This window comes from Falco naumanni, chromosome 17 (genome assembly GCF_017639655.2).
Source record: "Falco naumanni isolate bFalNau1 chromosome 17, bFalNau1.pat, whole genome shotgun sequence".
Taxonomy (NCBI): domain Eukaryota; kingdom Metazoa; phylum Chordata; class Aves; order Falconiformes; family Falconidae; genus Falco; species Falco naumanni.
The window spans coordinates 3,710,360-3,727,664 of NC_054070.1; the positions used below are offsets into that span (position 1 = coordinate 3,710,360).

A 17,305-nucleotide genomic window follows, 5' to 3' on the forward strand; every position below is an offset into this window, starting at 1 on the left:
TTTAGGAGTTTGTTTATTATTCTTAACTAAGCAGCTCAGACAGGCAAGCCGGCAGCGCCATATCCACGCTGACTTCCCAGGAAGGCAGGGAAGGGAGGGACAGGAAGGCAGATTTCCAGACTAGGGGACAAAGGCATTTATGTACCGCTGGGCTCGGGAAGGGGGCAAAGCCACTTTGCCAGCTATTTAGAGAGTGTGGAAGACACTCAGCTTTGGGATGTCAGAGTGGAGTCTGGGTGGGGTGCAACTGGAGTATGGCAAACAACATCATAGCTGACTTGCTGCTCCAAACCCCAGCAGCACCTTGGAGTTGGCTGCTCCTCTTACACTCGAGAGCTCAGACTTTTGTCTGAAATTCCTCACAACTAGGAGCAGAGACTCAGCTGCGTGTTTTCTAGGGTGGAGGGAGAAGTGATCTCTTTGTCTCCTCTTAAAATCCGTTTACTCCATCAGGACTCACAGGGTACCGGGGTATTTGTGGTAATAGAAATTCCCTCACCTTGCAAGGTCCAGGCGAGTCAACGCACACCTCCCAGCTCTGTGTTTTGGGCTGTCTGGCCCATCTAGCAAGTTTTCAGCTACTGGAGCAGTGACCAAGTACACAGTAACCTAGATAGAAAGGAGGGAAAATATTGGTGTGTCACGGGGACAGACCGCATAGGCCTGTGGGCTCCCCTGAAGCATAGGTGATGGAGAAGGGAAGAATTCTGCACATTTACACATGGAGTGAAATGCGTGGGAGTATTTTCCTGCATACTGCTTGTGCGTGCATGCCAGCTCAGCTAAACACTGTCCATATGTGCAAGGATACAACAGATGAGCATTTTTCAGCCAGCACCTTCCACATCTCTGGGCCCTAGTATGCAAAGGAGTGCTGCAAATCTAGGTGATGGGTCACACATCTGCAGCAGGTGAGCACACACCAAAGCGGCCCCAGGTATTGAACAGGGGGGTTAGCATCCTTGCGGCTCAGAGAGCAGGACTGCAAGGGAGGGACTATCTTTGCCGTTCGCTGAGTGCCCATGTGTGTGCTCACACTGTCATGAAAATGAGGTCAAAGAAGGTCATTCAGTTCAACAGTATAAATCAAGGAGGAAAGTGGAGTGGAAGCCTGTGAACACTCGGGAGATCTCACCAGTGGGGGGTGGCCGGGGGAGCGGAGGAAGGGCTAATGAGACCGAGAATGCCACACACGGGTGAAGCAGAAAATAACGGTGAACGAAAGCAGCCAAACGGTGGCAGCCCAAAGAGCAGGCAGGAAAGCCCAGCCTCGGGTCCTTTATCCTGCACTATAACCAACGCTTCGTGTTAACTCACAGGATTATTCTGCCAGAGCAGGCAGAAGGGCTCCACACCCTCCAGTCCCAACCTGCTGACAGGAAACCTTTCACTGGAAACTTGCTTGCATTCAGTGCAAAATGTCTCACTTCTGTTAGCAATTTGTTCCCCATCACAAGCATTCCTGGGGAAAATTTGGTGGGGGTAGGAAACGGGCCAGGAGGGCTGCACGCGGGGTGCTTCCACCTGGCGACCTGGTTAATAACACAATGGAGCAGACAGCCAGCCTTTCACCACCTCTCGCTCTCCTCCGTGTCCCTCATTCTGCCTTTCACCACTTCCCCCTCCATTTCTCTCCTTTCTCCTCCCCTTTGCCAGCCTCCTCGTTCCCCTTCTCCGCTTTCCCTCTTCTTTCATCCCTTTACTTTTCCGCTGCTATGTGCTCTTGGACCTCACGCTCACTCCCCTGTGTGCAGGCCTCCCAAACTCATCACACCTGCACCCCACCACGCTCTTGGGTATGGCAGAGCTCAGCACTTTCTCCCTGCGCTTGATCTGAGCCTCCAAAATGCTTTTTGTGATCGGTCTTTCCCCAGTACACTCTGGACAGAAGTCTCCCTCTTCCCTTCCCCCTTCTCTTTCTCTCTCTCACATAATATTTTCCATATGAAGAAGCCTTCCCGAAGCCGCACACTGCCCTCTTGGCGAGTCTTAGGCGGGTTAGAGGAGACCCTGGGAGCCTTTAATCCTCTCTCTCTCACTTGCTTTCATCCTCAGCCACAGCTGGACGCCCCATTGATGTGGAACAGACCAAACACCAGGCCTCTCGCTAAGCTGCTGCTGTGGGGCCTCTTCTCCTTTAGAGCCGAGCTGAGCCCACGGCCCATGTCTTGCTTCCAGAGTGCCTGTCCCGTGCACCCAGCGGCTCCTGCACGCACGTGGTCGGTGCCCCTGGCCCCGGTTCTGCCTGCCTGCCTCCCCGCCATGCTTCTGCTCTCTCTGCTCACTAAAGCTGCTGTCGCCCTGAGCCATCGTCTACCGCCTGATTCTAAGAGAAGCCCCCACCTTCTCCCTTACCCCAGCATGCCCCCTTCATCAGGATTATTTAGCATCAATTTCCCACTGCCTTGCATCCCTGCAGAGCATCAGGCCCGCGAGGGTGAAGGACTGGTTTGTGGGGCTACGCTGAAGCAGCAGCTGGTGGCGATGCCCCCGGGAAGGGCCTGGCAGGCTCCATCACCTGACAGATAAGGTCTTGAGGCCGCAGCCCGCCTGCAGTTTTGAGAAATGGCTTTGGCTGCCTGTTCGAGATCTCTCTTCGGCCGCACTGCAGGGTGAGGCAAGGGTATACAGCTTCTCTAAAAACTTCGCAGCACGCGCAAGACAAGGCTCAGGTGGGCACCTGCCTCCCGGAGCCAGGGGAGACAGACAAACTGCCACGCCTGGGCGCCTGCCTGCAGCCGGCGGCGTGGTGCCCTGGGTTTCGGTCACCGCGCAGCCCGCCAGCTGAGCGGAGCATCTCTTCCTCACGCAGCAGATGGGCAATGTCGCGGAGGCACTGCGCAGGCCAGCCCGTCGCTCGGTGCCGAGCTCCATGCAGGCAGCTCAGCGGCAGAGACGGGACTCGGCTGCCGGAGCCCCCGGCTGCCCGCGAAGCCGCCCCCTGCGGCCCCCGGCCCCGGCCCCCCATTCCTGATCCTCCTCCGCCCTCTAGCGGCCGCGCACCCCAGCCCTGCCCTGCGCACCCCGCGCGCTGCGGCCGCACGGAGCAGCCCCGCGCCGCCGCCGCCGGGACCCCCGCCGGGTCCTCCCGTACAGCTCAGCAAGGGCCAAGCTGGTAAACCTAAAGCAGGGAAGTCTCTGTAAGGCCACCGACACTGCGAGAAGTGCCTAATCCGAAGAGGCTTCTGCGGGCTCCTCGGCAATGAGAGTAAATCAACGGGAAACAAGAATTTCTACGGAAGGCGACGGAGAAGCGCACGGTTTCACCCTCGACTAGATGCAAAGCTCCTAAGAAACTTCAGGAGGCTTTGAGGGCTCCGAGTAGAGAGGCAGAGAAGTGGTGGATTGATGAGAGAGTTCAGAGAAGGGGTGGTGGTGGTGTGATCCAAGCTGTCAGAAACACAACCTAGGAGGGAAAATTAAAAGACATGGGGGTGGTTAGTCTGGAGTGGAAGACCGAAGGGAGGCATGGCAGGCGGCGTTGCATACAAAGCAAGAGAAAGGGAATAATCTGTTCTCCGAATTCACAGTGGGTACAAAAGGGAGCAAGGTGTTTAAGTACCAGGGAGAGTCAGATGTTAGAAGCAGCTTTCAAATAAGGATGCTGCAGCACTGGAATGGGTTACCAGGAGAATGCTGCAACCTAAACTAGTTAAACAGGGATCTTTAGAAATTACATTGAAAGAGCCGATCCTACTGTGTGTCACTGGGCTAGATTAAGCGACCTCCTGAGATAACATTAATCTTATTTTCTGTGATACTATAATTAAAAGCCATATTGATCCTCTGTCAGAGATGCAGCAAAAAGACCAACTTCATTACTTCCTCGCTGCTCCTTAGTGACCAATATGCTAGGTTCTGGACAGACATCTCTTCATGACGCGTCCTGCCCCAAAGAGCTTCTTTCCTCAAAGACAGGACCTCCAACAGACACGGCAAACACAGATGCTGTGGGAAAGGATAAGGCACGGCAACGCAGCACAGTTCGTGGTTCGGTTTGTAGGCAACCAGTTGCAGAAACTGAACTAATTGCAGACTCTTGGGATTTGTTCATAAGAGAACGAGTGCATTCCCCCTTCTTGTTACTGAGCATCAAGTGCCTGATGAGAGAGGGATTTGGGGACAAGACAATGCGAAGATATCTAGCACAAAATGATTAGCCAGAATGTATTGTTAATAAGCTCCTTATTCATATAATTGGAAATTATTTGCAGCCAGGGTGTCAGTACAGTCTTTCTGCACTGCTCTGATGGAGCGAGGCAGGTAGGTACTGGCCCAGGGGAGACCACTGCGAGAACATCTGCTGGCAGCGAGGAGGCAGAGGAATTTACTGCCATAATACTTCCTTACTGTCACTGCCTTGAAGGGCAGAGAAGGGCACAGGGACTTCAAGGGGAGGCAGAAGGGAATCTGCCAAGCCCCACTGACTACAGGCATGTTTCCCAGTCTGGCAAGCACAAGGTGTCTGGGGAACAGAGTGGAAGGACAGGCCTGCTCCCGTATCCTTAGAACGGCTAGAATGAAAGTAAGACCATGAAAGCACGACCATGAAAGCACAGAGTCAAGGCAAATAAGACCTGCCACTGCTTACACTTCCCAAAGCAGCTGTTTGCAGTAGAGCCGGGTGTGCAAGATTCAAGAGTCCAACCCAGTGCTGTGGCAGCATCACTAAAGGGAGACTTTGGTTGTGGTTATGATGCACACGTTGTAGCTTGATAATTGAATTGCAGGTTTCCACAGGTGGCTTTGCTCACCTTGAGGAGAACTGGCTTTACCCTGATTTGCAGGAGGCAAAGTTCCTCAGAGGCCAAGAGAAAGGAGGAGAAAAGCTACAGAAGCCATTCCCCATTCCCTCTGTTAGCTCTGCCCAGCAAGTGCACACATACAGGGATGTGGCATTGCACCACCCCATGTCTTTCTCCTCCCCTCCACTGTGGTTGAACCCAGGCCTGCAAAGCACCTGGGATCAGAATCAGTCACACTGAAGTTTATGTACCTCCAAAACCTGAATTTTCCCTCATTTCTTTGAGACCAAGGGCTGGCTGAATTTAATTATGATGCTAGTGCCAAGTGTCAAAGCGTCTTGCAGGGACAACACTGAAAGCGTGGCAAGATGAAGACTTAGGAAGAAGCTCCTGTTGATGCAACGGGGAGAAGTAAGCTTATCCTTGAATTCTGCATGATGCATCTGTGTCTTCTGACCTGGCCAAGCTCTATCGATACAGACAATTCAATTATTTAAGTGCGAATTTAGATGTAAAACAGCCGCAAAGGATTTCTGTGCCAAGCCAAATGGTAAGCCACTAAGCTCAGCCACTTCCCAGGATAGAAGGGTACAGAGAACACATCTACGAACCCTCTGATCTGCCTTAGTGTTGCTCTTTCTCTTGGCCCAACACAGACATGGAGCATGTTTCCTGTTTCTGCTCTTCTGTTTTTCAGGGAAGAGAAGGGGTGAGGTGGTACAAGAGGCAAAGGGAGCTCAAGTACAGTGTTTCTCTTGCATTTTGCCTGAGGTCCTCTACAATGCATCATACTCCAGCACTCGGAAAAGAATCTTCCGAAAGTTTGTAGCACCAAAGCAAGTTTCTTTTCAGACAGAGAAATTCTCTGCACTGCTACAAAAGGAGACGGGCCAGCTCCAGTTCGTATTACCTGCAGATTCTGGCTTCTCCAGGTCCATAAGCCAAGTCATTTTGGGCACAGTTTCCTCTTCAAAAATAGGTGTGTGTCATGCAGACAACATGTCCCTTGGCATTGCCTGGTCTAGCTCCACCACTCCCTGAAAAGACCATGTGGTCACAGGCTTGAGGGACAACTGTCCTGGCCGCGATTCCTTCTCTGCATGTGCAATATTTAATAGAAATCACAGCTACTTAAGGACAGGCTAAATCTGTGTGAATCAAATAGGAAGGCCTTAAAGCATTTGTTTCATGGCTGTTAAATTCCTCTTAGGAGTGGATTATTCAGATGCAGAACGCCAGGTGCTGAGGCACACCAGGCTAAGTGCGCAGAGCACCGCACCTTTGACACAGCACAAAAAGCAACTCTGAAGGGAAGGATCCCTCTGAAAGCTTCTGTCAAGGAAAAGGAGAGTCTTCGGGAGGTAGCAAGGAAGCAAACGTACATAAAAGAGTTGCTAATAATTTTGGAGCTGGGATCATCCAAATGACAGCAGCATAATACTACTTCAGCAGCCCCCAGGAATGACTAGCACAGATTTACTATCACACACGACTGACATCGTCTTCTGTTTCCTTACAAAACCTTTTATATCCTCAGTCTTTTGAAGCCTCTGCAGAGCCAGCTCAGGCCTGTTAACTATTCCATAGAGGGAATATAATTCCATATATATTTGTGCTCACTGTATCTCTAGACACAAAGCTTGAACAGCTATGAAAAGATCTGTCCCTGAGCACGGTACTAAGCTGTAACCAAAGCTGGAGAATCTCCTGATCTTTTGATGACCACAGTTTCCTGCCTGATCCCTCCCTTTCTCCTGAACACGCACGCTGAACCCACCAGCCATCACAAGGACTCGTGCAGAGCTACAGGGGAGCTGGCAGCAAGGCTCACGCCACAATTTCTTCATTTTTTAAGGGACTGTTTCTGACTCGTGCTCAAGCAGGTCAGACTAAAACCAGCGAATCCCCCAACACTACAATACAAAGAACAGTTTCTACAGCAGATCTTCACAGACAGTCAGCAACCTTTGGTTAAAAAAACCCTACGTTTCAGTGCAAATTTGTGATTTTTAACCCAAAAATATATTTGCTTTCTGTGAAAGATCAATTTTTTTTTAAAAGTAAGTTTGTGTTATCCTTTACAATACAGTAAAAAAATAATTTGGAATAAGGAAAAGCCCCCATTTTCCTATTAGCAAAGCTGAGGGATGCTGAGATATAACATTTTTTCTCACACACTCCGAGACCAAGAATTCAAACAAAACGCTACTAAAATTTGTCACACTAGTTTCCTTTTTCTCCATTGATGTAAAAAAAAAAAGGACACGTTATTTTAAGGCTTACCTCAATTTTATGTTCTTTCCAATATTTTTGCAAGAGGCTTACCTTCCCCTCAAACCACAACCTGAGATAAGGCAGCCTAAGAATTTACTCAGCAACTCCTACCTTGCTAGATTCTTCCATGAAGTCTGAAAAAGAGAGCAACTGCCTCTACCAGAGGTTTTATATGAACTCATTTGATAATGGGCTGAGGCTGCTCAGCTGTGAACACTGATGAGTTTCTCCCAGCTTGCTGTGATGGTGGTAACAGGAAAGGAGGGATGGAGTGCTTCTATCTTAAAATCGCTACTCCACCTAAACCCAGCAGCTTCTTTGTGTCAGAATTTGGGACATTGTGGGAAAATAAGTTGCTATGCAAGAGGCAGAGAGAGAGCAGCCGGTGTGTGAGGTACACAGGACTGATGTCCCAGCTGAAAGCCAGGGTCTGGATTTCACCTGTGAAGACTATCCCATAGTAGATATGTCATTCATGGAAGATGTGTCATTGTGGCTCTTAGCTGGGATTTATACTGCTGTTCTTGTGTCCTGCAGTGGTCTAATACCACTCTCCTATGGAGCTGAAAAGTATTCCTGGTTTATGTCCCTATAATATCCAGAACTACAATGCTACAAGGAAAGCCTGGTGCTGAAGGAAATATAAAGATAAATGTGGTATCTTGGTCAGCACCGATTACCACCTATCAGTGTATCTAAACAAGGTTTATTCTGAGAGAAGCACTCCATGTGATGACATCCAGAAGGGAACAATTACTGTCACGACGCAGAAGCTGCAAGCTGAAGACTTAGGAGTGTACTGGTGTGCACACTGTAAATCTTCTCATTTTTTCCCAAATAATTGAGATTAAGCTGTCTGTTTCCAAGAATGAGTATTTCTTTCGAAGGAACATGTCGGGTATTTTGTAGATTTCTTCCTCCCTTTCTCTGCTTACCTTTTCAGTGTCTTGTTCTCAGGTTACTGAGGAATAGCCACAGTAGGTCAGACCAAAGGTCTCCAACGCTGGCTGAAGGACATAATTAGGAAGGAGTATAAAACCAAGAGGAGCACGTAGAAACAGCTCTCCTGAATACTCTCCCAGCCTCCAGTGAATTTCTGGAGAATTATTTGTGTTATAATAGCAATGGCTAAATTCTTTTTTCTCTTGAGTTCATCTACTCATTCTGCTGACACATAAAAACTTTTGGTATTTGAACATCCTGTGGCAGTGAACTCCACACTTGATGCATGCATGGAGAATTTCCTTTTCTCCTAACTAGTGACTTCCTTAGAGTAGAAAGTGAATTGTTGCTCCCGTTCTCCCTCCCCCTGCTATTCCTGATTTTATAGATGTTTTTAATATCACCCCTGTCACCTCCTTTCCAGGAAAAAAGTTGGTTTAGTAATTTCTTGTACATAAGGTGCCTCAGATCTTTCTCTGTCTTGGCTATTTTTCTCTGATTTCCAACTCAGCTGATGAATTCAGAGCAAAGTTTCCTGATGTTTCTGTTACAATAAGCTTTGCTTTGTTTGGGGATATGATTATATTATTCTAAACTTGCTTTAGGACAGAATATTTTGGACATTATTTAGCATCCCAGTTCAATTCGACCTTCCTGTAGCTAAAATGCTTGTGAATTGGACTACGATATTGTGCTTATTCTAATGGTGGAAAACGGATGTAATTGGACGTTTTGCCTGGGCCATACTAACCAGTGTGACCTTTTCCAGAAACCCAAGGATGTGTAGCTAGGGAGATGCAGTCTCTGCTGAGTGCCCATATAACATGCAAGATTACAAGGCTGTGTGGAAAGCCTGGTGCAAAAAGACAGTTGGAAAAGAGTGTGCTGTCTTGGTCAGTACAGAAAAGATGAGCGATCAGTATGAGACTGTAACACTCAGAGGAAGATACACTGCGCCCAGAGCGGTGTTCTCAGCATCACCGTGGAGAAGCTCACAGTTCAAGACACTGGGGAGTACTGGTGTGTTCTTTATCATGCCTCTCGCTTCTTCCAAATAAAGGAAATTAAGTTGTCTGTTTTCATAAGTGACTGGATTTTATATTTTTTTTTAATTGGAGAAACTCCTTCCTCATTTTCCTTGCAGAACAATTAACTTCCCAGGCTTGCTGCCTCACCTGCTCCACCTGTTCTCTGCTCTCTATACTCTGCAGTTCCTGTTACCTACTAGGCTGCTCCTGACTCCTAGTTCCCTCACCCTACCATCTCCCATTCCTGAATCCTATGGGGGAACCCAAAGGACACGCAGAGCCAGGAAGCTGTGTTTAGCTGTCCATTTTCACAGTAAGCCAAGATTCAGTCGTGTCAGGAGCTGCTTTGAATGGGTTATTCCAATATTTGCATTGTTTCCCCTGTACTTAGAATCTCTTCAGTCGTGTGGAGACATTACTGTGTAATGTGCAAAAGCCAAATGGTTCTGGTTTGATTTCTGCAGCTGGGCACTCCGGGGGTTGTCACTCTGTGCACGGCAGAGCACAGGGCGCAAGGGGACTGGCTGGGGTGGTGGTGGAGATGGGGGATCCCAAATGGCACAGCCCATGGGACAGTCCATGCAGACACAGCCCTGGGCTTATTGTGACTTTGAGGTGACTTTTCAGCAAGGGCCCGGGCAGAGGACGCCTTGGGAGCCCAAAGAGAAGGGCTGGGGCAGGGCAAATGACCTGTTCCATCTCCCATGGCTCAGGACTGCCAAGCGAGTGCCCCGGTGCCACCCATCTGAGGGCAGAGCATAACGTGGCCAGGCGAGAGCAGCAAAGGGCCTTTGCCATCAGGATGGGGTGGGCCCTGCTCTCAGCCACTTCCCCAAATACACTCTGAAATTATCTTAATATCAGTCTCGTAACAAAATGTAGTGAAGGATTTCCTCTTGAAGCAAGACGTTAGGCACTTCCTCTGGCAGTGCCACTGTGATGCAGAACTGTACACAAGGAAGATGCTTTTGCACAGGACACATAGAGCAGCCTCCAGCAATGCCCCTTCCCTGGGCTTGAGGACAGCCATGGAGCTGAGAGTCCTCCTGCTGCTGCTGCTGCTCTGCTTCCCAGGTAAGAGAACGGCTGGGTATGCCTCAGGCTTCCCACACACTCAGGGGGAGCGGGACACCCTTCCCCACCTCCTGCCGCTTGGAGAGCTCCATAGCAGGGGGGAATCCCACACCAGCAGGACTCTTGAGCTGGGCAACTCGCTGCAGGGGTGGGAAGGGGCAGCCTGAATTCCCACTACTGCACATCTGGCTCCTGCGTGCTCCCAGGACGTACCACCTCGGGAGCACAGAGCTGCAGCCTCTAAAGCAGCCTCGGTGCCTCCCCCAGTCAGCATTTCCCATCGTGCTGCCTGGTGCCACTGGGCTCCTCTGATCGAAGTCCTGGCTCAGGACAGAGTTGCCTGAGGGCACCTGCCTGCCTCCCCTGCCATCCCAGCAGAAAGCACAAAGCTTTCAGCATGTGGTATGTTGGGGAATCAAGGCAGCCCTGCACTTAGCACAGCCTCACACCCGTGAGTTGCTGGGCATCCTCCGAGGATACGGCATGGAGGAGCTGCAGGCTGCTGAAGGCAAGTTCAATCCCAGCCGTGGGTCGAGCATTTCATCCCCAGCACACACGCTGCCCCGGGTCCTGCCCTCTGCCCCATCCAGCCATCCGGTACAGGTGGTACCCGGCCCGAGGGGCACTGTGTGGGGAGGGGTTGGTCCCCATTTTGCCTGCAGTGGGGAGCAGTAACAATGGGGCTGGGTTGCTGGGACAGCTCCAAAGACCGCATCAGGCACGGCTCCATTTAGGCTTGAAGGTCCAACACCTCTAGTACCCGCATGTTTGTGAGGTTTAAAGCAAAGATACTGGATTTTAAATCACGGTCCTAGCTCAGATCTCAACACTGCACACCAGAAATCAACCTTCCCGTTTTCAAGCAGGAGAATTTAACAGGGAGAATGGTTCTTGGGTTTTGGAGTTCCCCCAGCCACGAGTGCCCATGGGGGAAGGTCAGAGGCAGAGCTTCCCTGCGTCCGTCGGGACACTGTGGGCAGCCCTGCGTCAGCACCCCCCCCCCCCCCCCCTCACACTACATCTGATATTTGCAGGTCTCCAAGCCCAAACACCCGATTCTGAGGAGAGGCGATGGGAGGGAAGCACTCTGTATGTCCGGTGTCCTTACACCGCAGGGGCTAGCTACCAGCAGAAGAAATTCTGGTGCCATATGAGAGATGACATATGTGACCCCTTAGTGGAGACGAATTACCCGTACCAAAAGGAGGTCACAAAGGGGAGGGTTAGAATAGAGGACAACCCCACGCACAAGACTGTGTCCATCACCATGACTAACCTCCAGGCAGAGGACTCGGGCATATACTTCTGTGCTTATCGTTCCCGCAGTCACAATTACTTTCCACTAAAGACGATCTCACTGAGTGTTTTCAAGGGTGAGTACCTTTTTCCCCACACAAACCCACGTATTGTCAGAAAGCACCATCATTCCTTCCCCTGCTTTGTCCCCCCTCTCCCGCACAGCTGGGCAGCTCCCCCCGATCCCCACGGTTCTCCCACCCTTCCCAGCTTCGCTCGCTGCCTGCCACGCTCCTGCAGGCACAGTGTGCAGGAGCCCCACAGACCCGGCTGCCCCCGCAGACTCTTGCCCTGCCCTAACCTCACCCCGGCCCTGAGCTGGATGCCCGTGTGGCCACTGCTTGTGGGTCAGTGACCACATTTGCTGTTTTGCAGAGTTGCACAGGTGGGAACTGGACAGTCTCTCTCTGCAGTGCTCCTACGAGACCTTTGGGTACAGCTTGGGGACAAAAGTTTGGTGTCGTAAGGAAGGTCAGACTGGCTGTAAAGACCTGGTGAGGACAGATTCAACAGAGCATAACAGCAGAGCTCCGCAAGACAGAATATTGATCCAGGATGACACCCGCAAAAGGTCTGTCACCATCACCATGAAGAAGCTGCAGGCCCAGGACACTGGTGTGTACTGGTGTGCGTTTGCCAGAGGCACTCATCTCACCCGGATAATGGAGGTCGTGCTCCTTGTGTCCAAGAGTGAGTACCTGCTGGCAGCCAAGTGTGGATTTCGGCAGATTTCACCCCCACCTTCCCTGCTTGTTGTCCTTCCCATCCTGTGCCACACCATGGAGAAGGCCTGTGCTGCCACCGCACAGCTGATACCCACCTCTCCCTGTCTGTCTGGTGGACACGCTGGTGGCTGCCCAAGAGGTCTGTGGAGCCAAAGCTCAGGCCGGGCCCTGCGTGCTCTGCTCACAGCAGAGACTCAGGGGAGGTTCCCATGAGCTCCCACAAACGGGGCCGCTCGTCGCAGCTGCTTCCCACAGGGCTGGTCCGGCGGCTCCAGGAGCAGCTTCCCCAGCTCAGTGTTTGGCTCGCCCACGCTGGGTGCTGCTGCCGACCCCCCCGCTGCCACGCGTTGCTTTTGCTCTGACACCGCAGCTGCCAGCCCTGCCCTGTCCCTGCCTCCCAGACCCTACGGGTTGAACACCTGGGAGCATGCGGCCCCTGGGGGAACCAAAGGAAGTGGACAGGACCTACCCAATTTTGCGACTCGCCATCTGGGTCTAGTCCCCTTCTGCTCCTCATATCTGGAAGTAGAAGGACATCCAGGGAGCGTTCAGCCCGCAGCAAGTATTCCAGTGATGGGGAAAGGGTGCCATCGTGCCTGCGCTGGGATCTCACCAAATATGCTGGGTGTTTTCCAGGGACCCAACAATACACAGCCGCGGAGTCAGGCAATATCTCTGTCCAGTGCCTGTACAGCGCCCCAGTCTACTGGGCTGTAAGCAAAGCCTGGTGCAAAGAGGGAGCGAGGACAGCTTGTATCGTACTGGTGAACAGCTACGTTAAGCCCACAGGGTACCGCCGATTACTCCACAAAGGCAGAGTCACGATGCAGGACGACAGCCAGCAGGGGATTGTCACCATTACCATGGAGAAGCTGCAGGCGCAGGACTCCGGCATGTACTGGTGTGCACTTTATGAACCCAACGGTCTTTTCCGAATGGCAGAGGTTACGCTCAGTATTTCTGAGGGTGAGTACTGACCTGTAGGAAAACATGGTTAGTTGTAGGTTGCAGACTCACTTTCCTACTCTCTCCCTCTAGTCTCTGCACTGCCCAGCTTACACCGCCTCCCACGTTACATCTGTGTTTGCCTGCCCAAACCCTACATCACTCTACCTTCTCGCACTAACCGTGCTGTGGAATAGCAGCAGGGATCAGAACTGAACCACGTGTGTGCGCCGCGTGGCTTCTCTTTTACCTGAGAGCAGCTTCAGTCATTTTTGTGGAGGTGTTTCTGTCACTAATTCTCGTAATACGAGTTCTTCCCCTTTACAGCAACTCATCCCTTGGCTTTTAAAGACATTAAGATCTTCACGTGTGGTCGCCTTCACCTTTATACCCATATTTTAAAGATTTGTGACTTCTAGGTTTTATTTCAGCATAGTGTTTCAGCAATATGTGATAACATTTAGGCACCGATTGTGGCAGACCAACACCACGCTGTAGCTTGTCTTTCAGGGGTGTGGCAGAGCAGCACTGAATGGATATGGCATTCCAGAAGATGACAGGGGACGGCATAATTCCCTAGGAGGAACTCCTAACGCATGGGACTGAATGCAGTCTCTAAGCGAGCAGGTTTCTGCACGCATAACCTCCTCTGGGTACTGAAACAGCCCTGCAAGCAATTTTTACAGCCAAGTCTTTCACAGGCAATGCTGTACGCTTAGTTCTCACAAGCTTCGGTCTGCTTAAGCACAGAGTCATTAAGTATTTCATTGCTACCTGAAGATCTTTGCCATAGCACACACCTGCTCGCACTTCGAGCACTTCCTTCTGCCGTGCTTTGGGATGGGAACACACGGAGAGGGGGTCCTGCTGAGCTCCTTGCCCCTCCCTGCCAGGTTTTGATCCTTACGTTGCTTTGCCTGGTGGCAGCAAGTCTTGATGGCACAGGTTACAGCCTGGGCAGCTTGCCTGTGCCAGGTGTCACAGCGGGTGTGGATTTATATCCATGGTAGCAATGGCCGGGAAGTTTCGCTGGTAAATGCAAAGCAGCCCAGTAGTGATTATTCTTGTCTTCGTGTTTGTGATTGCAGTATTGGCTGGAACAACTTTGTCAGGTACTGCAGGCAGGAATGAAACAACCCCTTCTGTCAACACCCCAGCATCAAGGTAAGCCCTAAGGAAAGTCTCTGATCTTGAACACAGACAAGAGTTTTCAATGTCTCGTCCACAAAACACCTGTCTCCCTGGCTGGGCATTCTGAAGACTCCTGCTTACAGAGGAATTAGATATGACAGGTGTCCTTGCCAAAGATGGCCTTTCCTCTTCCAGCTCCTGCCCAGGGTGTAATTACAAGCAGAAGCAGACTGGTAAAATCAAGCCACAGCTTTCTGGAATGTAGATGCCTATCTATTTTTTTTATCCTTATCTCTTTGGGCTGTGCTCTTTGCAGTAATAGAAACTCCCAGATACTGCCCCTAAGCCTTTCTGTCTCAATTTTGCTCACCCCTGTCCATGAATATTTAACAATGAAATAGTCCTTGGCTGCTATTTTATCCTTCTATTTGCCATGCTGTTAAATGTAAAGGTTTTTCTTCCCCTTTGGACATCTGCTGTCATCAACACTACAGCAGCACTTTAAGAGTGCAATCATACATCAGCCCCAGTGTGCCAGGTGCAGCAAAACACAGGAGGAAAAGGCAGTACCTGCTCCAGCGAGCCTGGAATCGTGCTCTGAACTTTGAACAGTGGCTTGTTTTTAAAGCCTGAAGAGTGATTTAGGAAAAGCTCAGAAGGCAGAGCCAGGTAGAAAAATCAAGACAGCATTGCTGCAGGAGAATCAGACCCTCCTTCCAAGCGCATAAAAGCTATTCCCGTTCCCTTTTTTTGGTCACTGTTTGTTTGGTAATGGGCTGTGCCAGCATCATGCAGTGCTACCATATAACACTAGTAACTCCTTCGCTTTCCTGGCTTCAGCACAAATGAAAACACCTTCATTGTACTCTCTGGGATCCTGAGCATCCTGTTCATCCTGGCAGTCATCAGCTTGATAACACTGCGCATCAGGCGGCACAAGCAGCTGAAGAAAAGAGGTATGTGGAGACTGGTGACGCTTCGTGTTCCATTCTATACTAAATAGGGCCTTCTCTGGCCATCACTTTTCCACTCCAGGTGAGTTTATTCCCAGTTTACAGTGCCCTGGAGAAGACAAGGCAGGTGCAGCCTGGGAAGCCTCACGTCAGGCTCCTTGCTGTAACCTCCTCTCACAATAAGTCAAACCCACGTTCCTCCAGACTCTGCACAGGACACCTGCTAACATGTTAGAGAAGTAAAATGAGAGCAACGTGTTCACCACATTCAGAGTAGATGGGTCCCACTGGCACACACATTGCTTCTAGCACTGGGCAATACCACAGCCTTCCCCAAAACTCCTGAACCATAGGTAATGCCCAGGCATTTCATGGACTTCTCTACTTCTAAAACCTCTGATTTTGGCTCATTCCAAAGGTAACAGACAAGCAGAGGACACCTATGACAAACAAGAGGACACAGCACAGGTAAGGAAAACGTTTTACTTCCCGTACAGTAACGAATTCCTTACCAATAGTCTGTGAGGAGCTGGCTGATCCACCTGATGTGGACCTTGGTGCTCATTTTTGGTTGTGAGCAGGAGGGGAAACGGTCTTTAATGTCACCGGAGAGAAGCTGGAGTTCCTAGCTGGAGAGAGAGAAGGGTAATTAATGTAAGGAAACTCCAGTAGGAAAAAACCACAGTGGAGCAAATTGGGGTGATCTCTTAGAATTTACTCAAGGACTAGAAAGCAAGGTTAGATGATGAGCTTGTAACCTGTATCAAGAAGAGGTGATGAAGGAAAAACTTTCCTGTTCTTTCACCTCTGTCACGACCGAAGGTCAGTTTTTACACGGCTTCTCCTTTCCTCCTGGGAAAGTCTTGTTCTTTTGATAACAGCTGTGGCCTGGCACTGAATCATGCTAACAAGTGTTTTCCCTTTCTTTTCATAGCTTGACAGCACGGAAAGAATGGAAAGTCCCAAGGATGACAGCAAAGACCTAAAATATGTTGCTATGAACTTTAGATCCCGACTCAACCCTGGGGATCCTCTCTACTGTAATGTTGAACCAAGTCAGGCTCACAGGAAACCCAAAGATGAAAATGTGGAATATGCTACCATTGCGTTCAAGTAGTTACCAATGAATGACAAAGGATGAAGCACAAAATCCCCAAACAATCCAGAAATGGGAGAAAAGAACTGGAAGGCAAAGTGGGAATAGGGAATAGAAGCTGTGTGGATGGACGCTGGGGAAAGATCTAAGTTTTTGCTGCTTTGTCTATGTTGCCTATGCATTTTAAGACCACCCTCCTGTTAGAAGCCAGTAGAGAATTTTGCCACAAGTGTGCAGATTCTCTCAGGTCAGACAGAGGTGTTACGTAATTCTCAGGATGCCTTGCACATTTGCTTTCTTCGATTCCATTAAAATGAAGACATTTGGAGAGGCAGGTGTGGAGGACTGACCATTTGGAAAAGAGCAGCATTTGTCTGAACACGGATGGGTTTGGTATTTCAACTATGTTCACTGGTAGAAACTTTATTCCACTCCTAAGGGTACAGCTACTATGGCCAAGCAAACTCATTCCAGTGCTGGAGGGATAAAACTCTAACCTTGCTGTGACCAGGTTCGTTTGCCAGGTAACGGCTGGGGGAAATGAGCACCGGATTGTAAGAATAAGCAGAACCAGCACCTACGTGAAGGTAAATAGCTTGAGGGTCCGTTGCAACATGATGATACGCTGGATTGCAAACTTTGTAAACTGAGATTGTGCTGGATGAATCTGAGCACCAGAAGGTCTTGTAGCTACAAAACAACAACGGTGCATATAGGTAATATGTACACATTTTGAGACTTAAAGCAAATTCCCTTATAACCTAAATTTATCAGACTGCTTAGGCAAGGAGTCAGATGGTAAGAGGCTTTCAAACTAAAGCGAGATGTTTAGCTTTAGATCAAGAAACAGAGCGTGCATGCTGGTGTTTGGGGGTAAGAGGGAATGAGAGTGATGACACTGCTGAGTGCGTGTGTAAGTATCCTTTTAAGAAGTGGGATGCGTTCAGTGCAGCTGCTGTGGATTACGCTGGTGACAGTCTCCAACACTGTATCCTCTAGACAATTATTTCCAAGCTTGAGGGCTGAATTTGCTCTCAGGGTCATCCACATCTTCAGCATATTTATGCAGTCTTTGAGGCCTGTACATTAAAAACCA

The 17,305-nt window shown here is 50.0% G+C and overlaps 1 protein-coding gene across 1 annotated transcript; it reads left to right on the forward strand.

Moving 5' to 3' along the window:
* The first annotated feature begins 9,842 nt into the window (after window positions 1–9,842).
* On the forward strand, window positions 9,843–16,537 carry LOC121098626 (polymeric immunoglobulin receptor-like). Its single transcript, XM_040616846.1, has 8 exons — window positions 9,843–10,063; window positions 11,098–11,436; window positions 11,735–12,049; window positions 12,721–13,050; window positions 14,118–14,193; window positions 15,001–15,116; window positions 15,532–15,581; window positions 16,048–16,537. The coding sequence occupies exons 1-8, from the start codon at window positions 9,952–9,954 to the stop codon at window positions 16,228–16,230; spliced, it is 1,521 nt and encodes a 506-aa protein (XP_040472780.1). The 5' UTR covers window positions 9,843–9,951; the 3' UTR covers window positions 16,231–16,537.
* The last annotated feature ends 768 nt before the right edge of the window (window positions 16,538–17,305 follow it).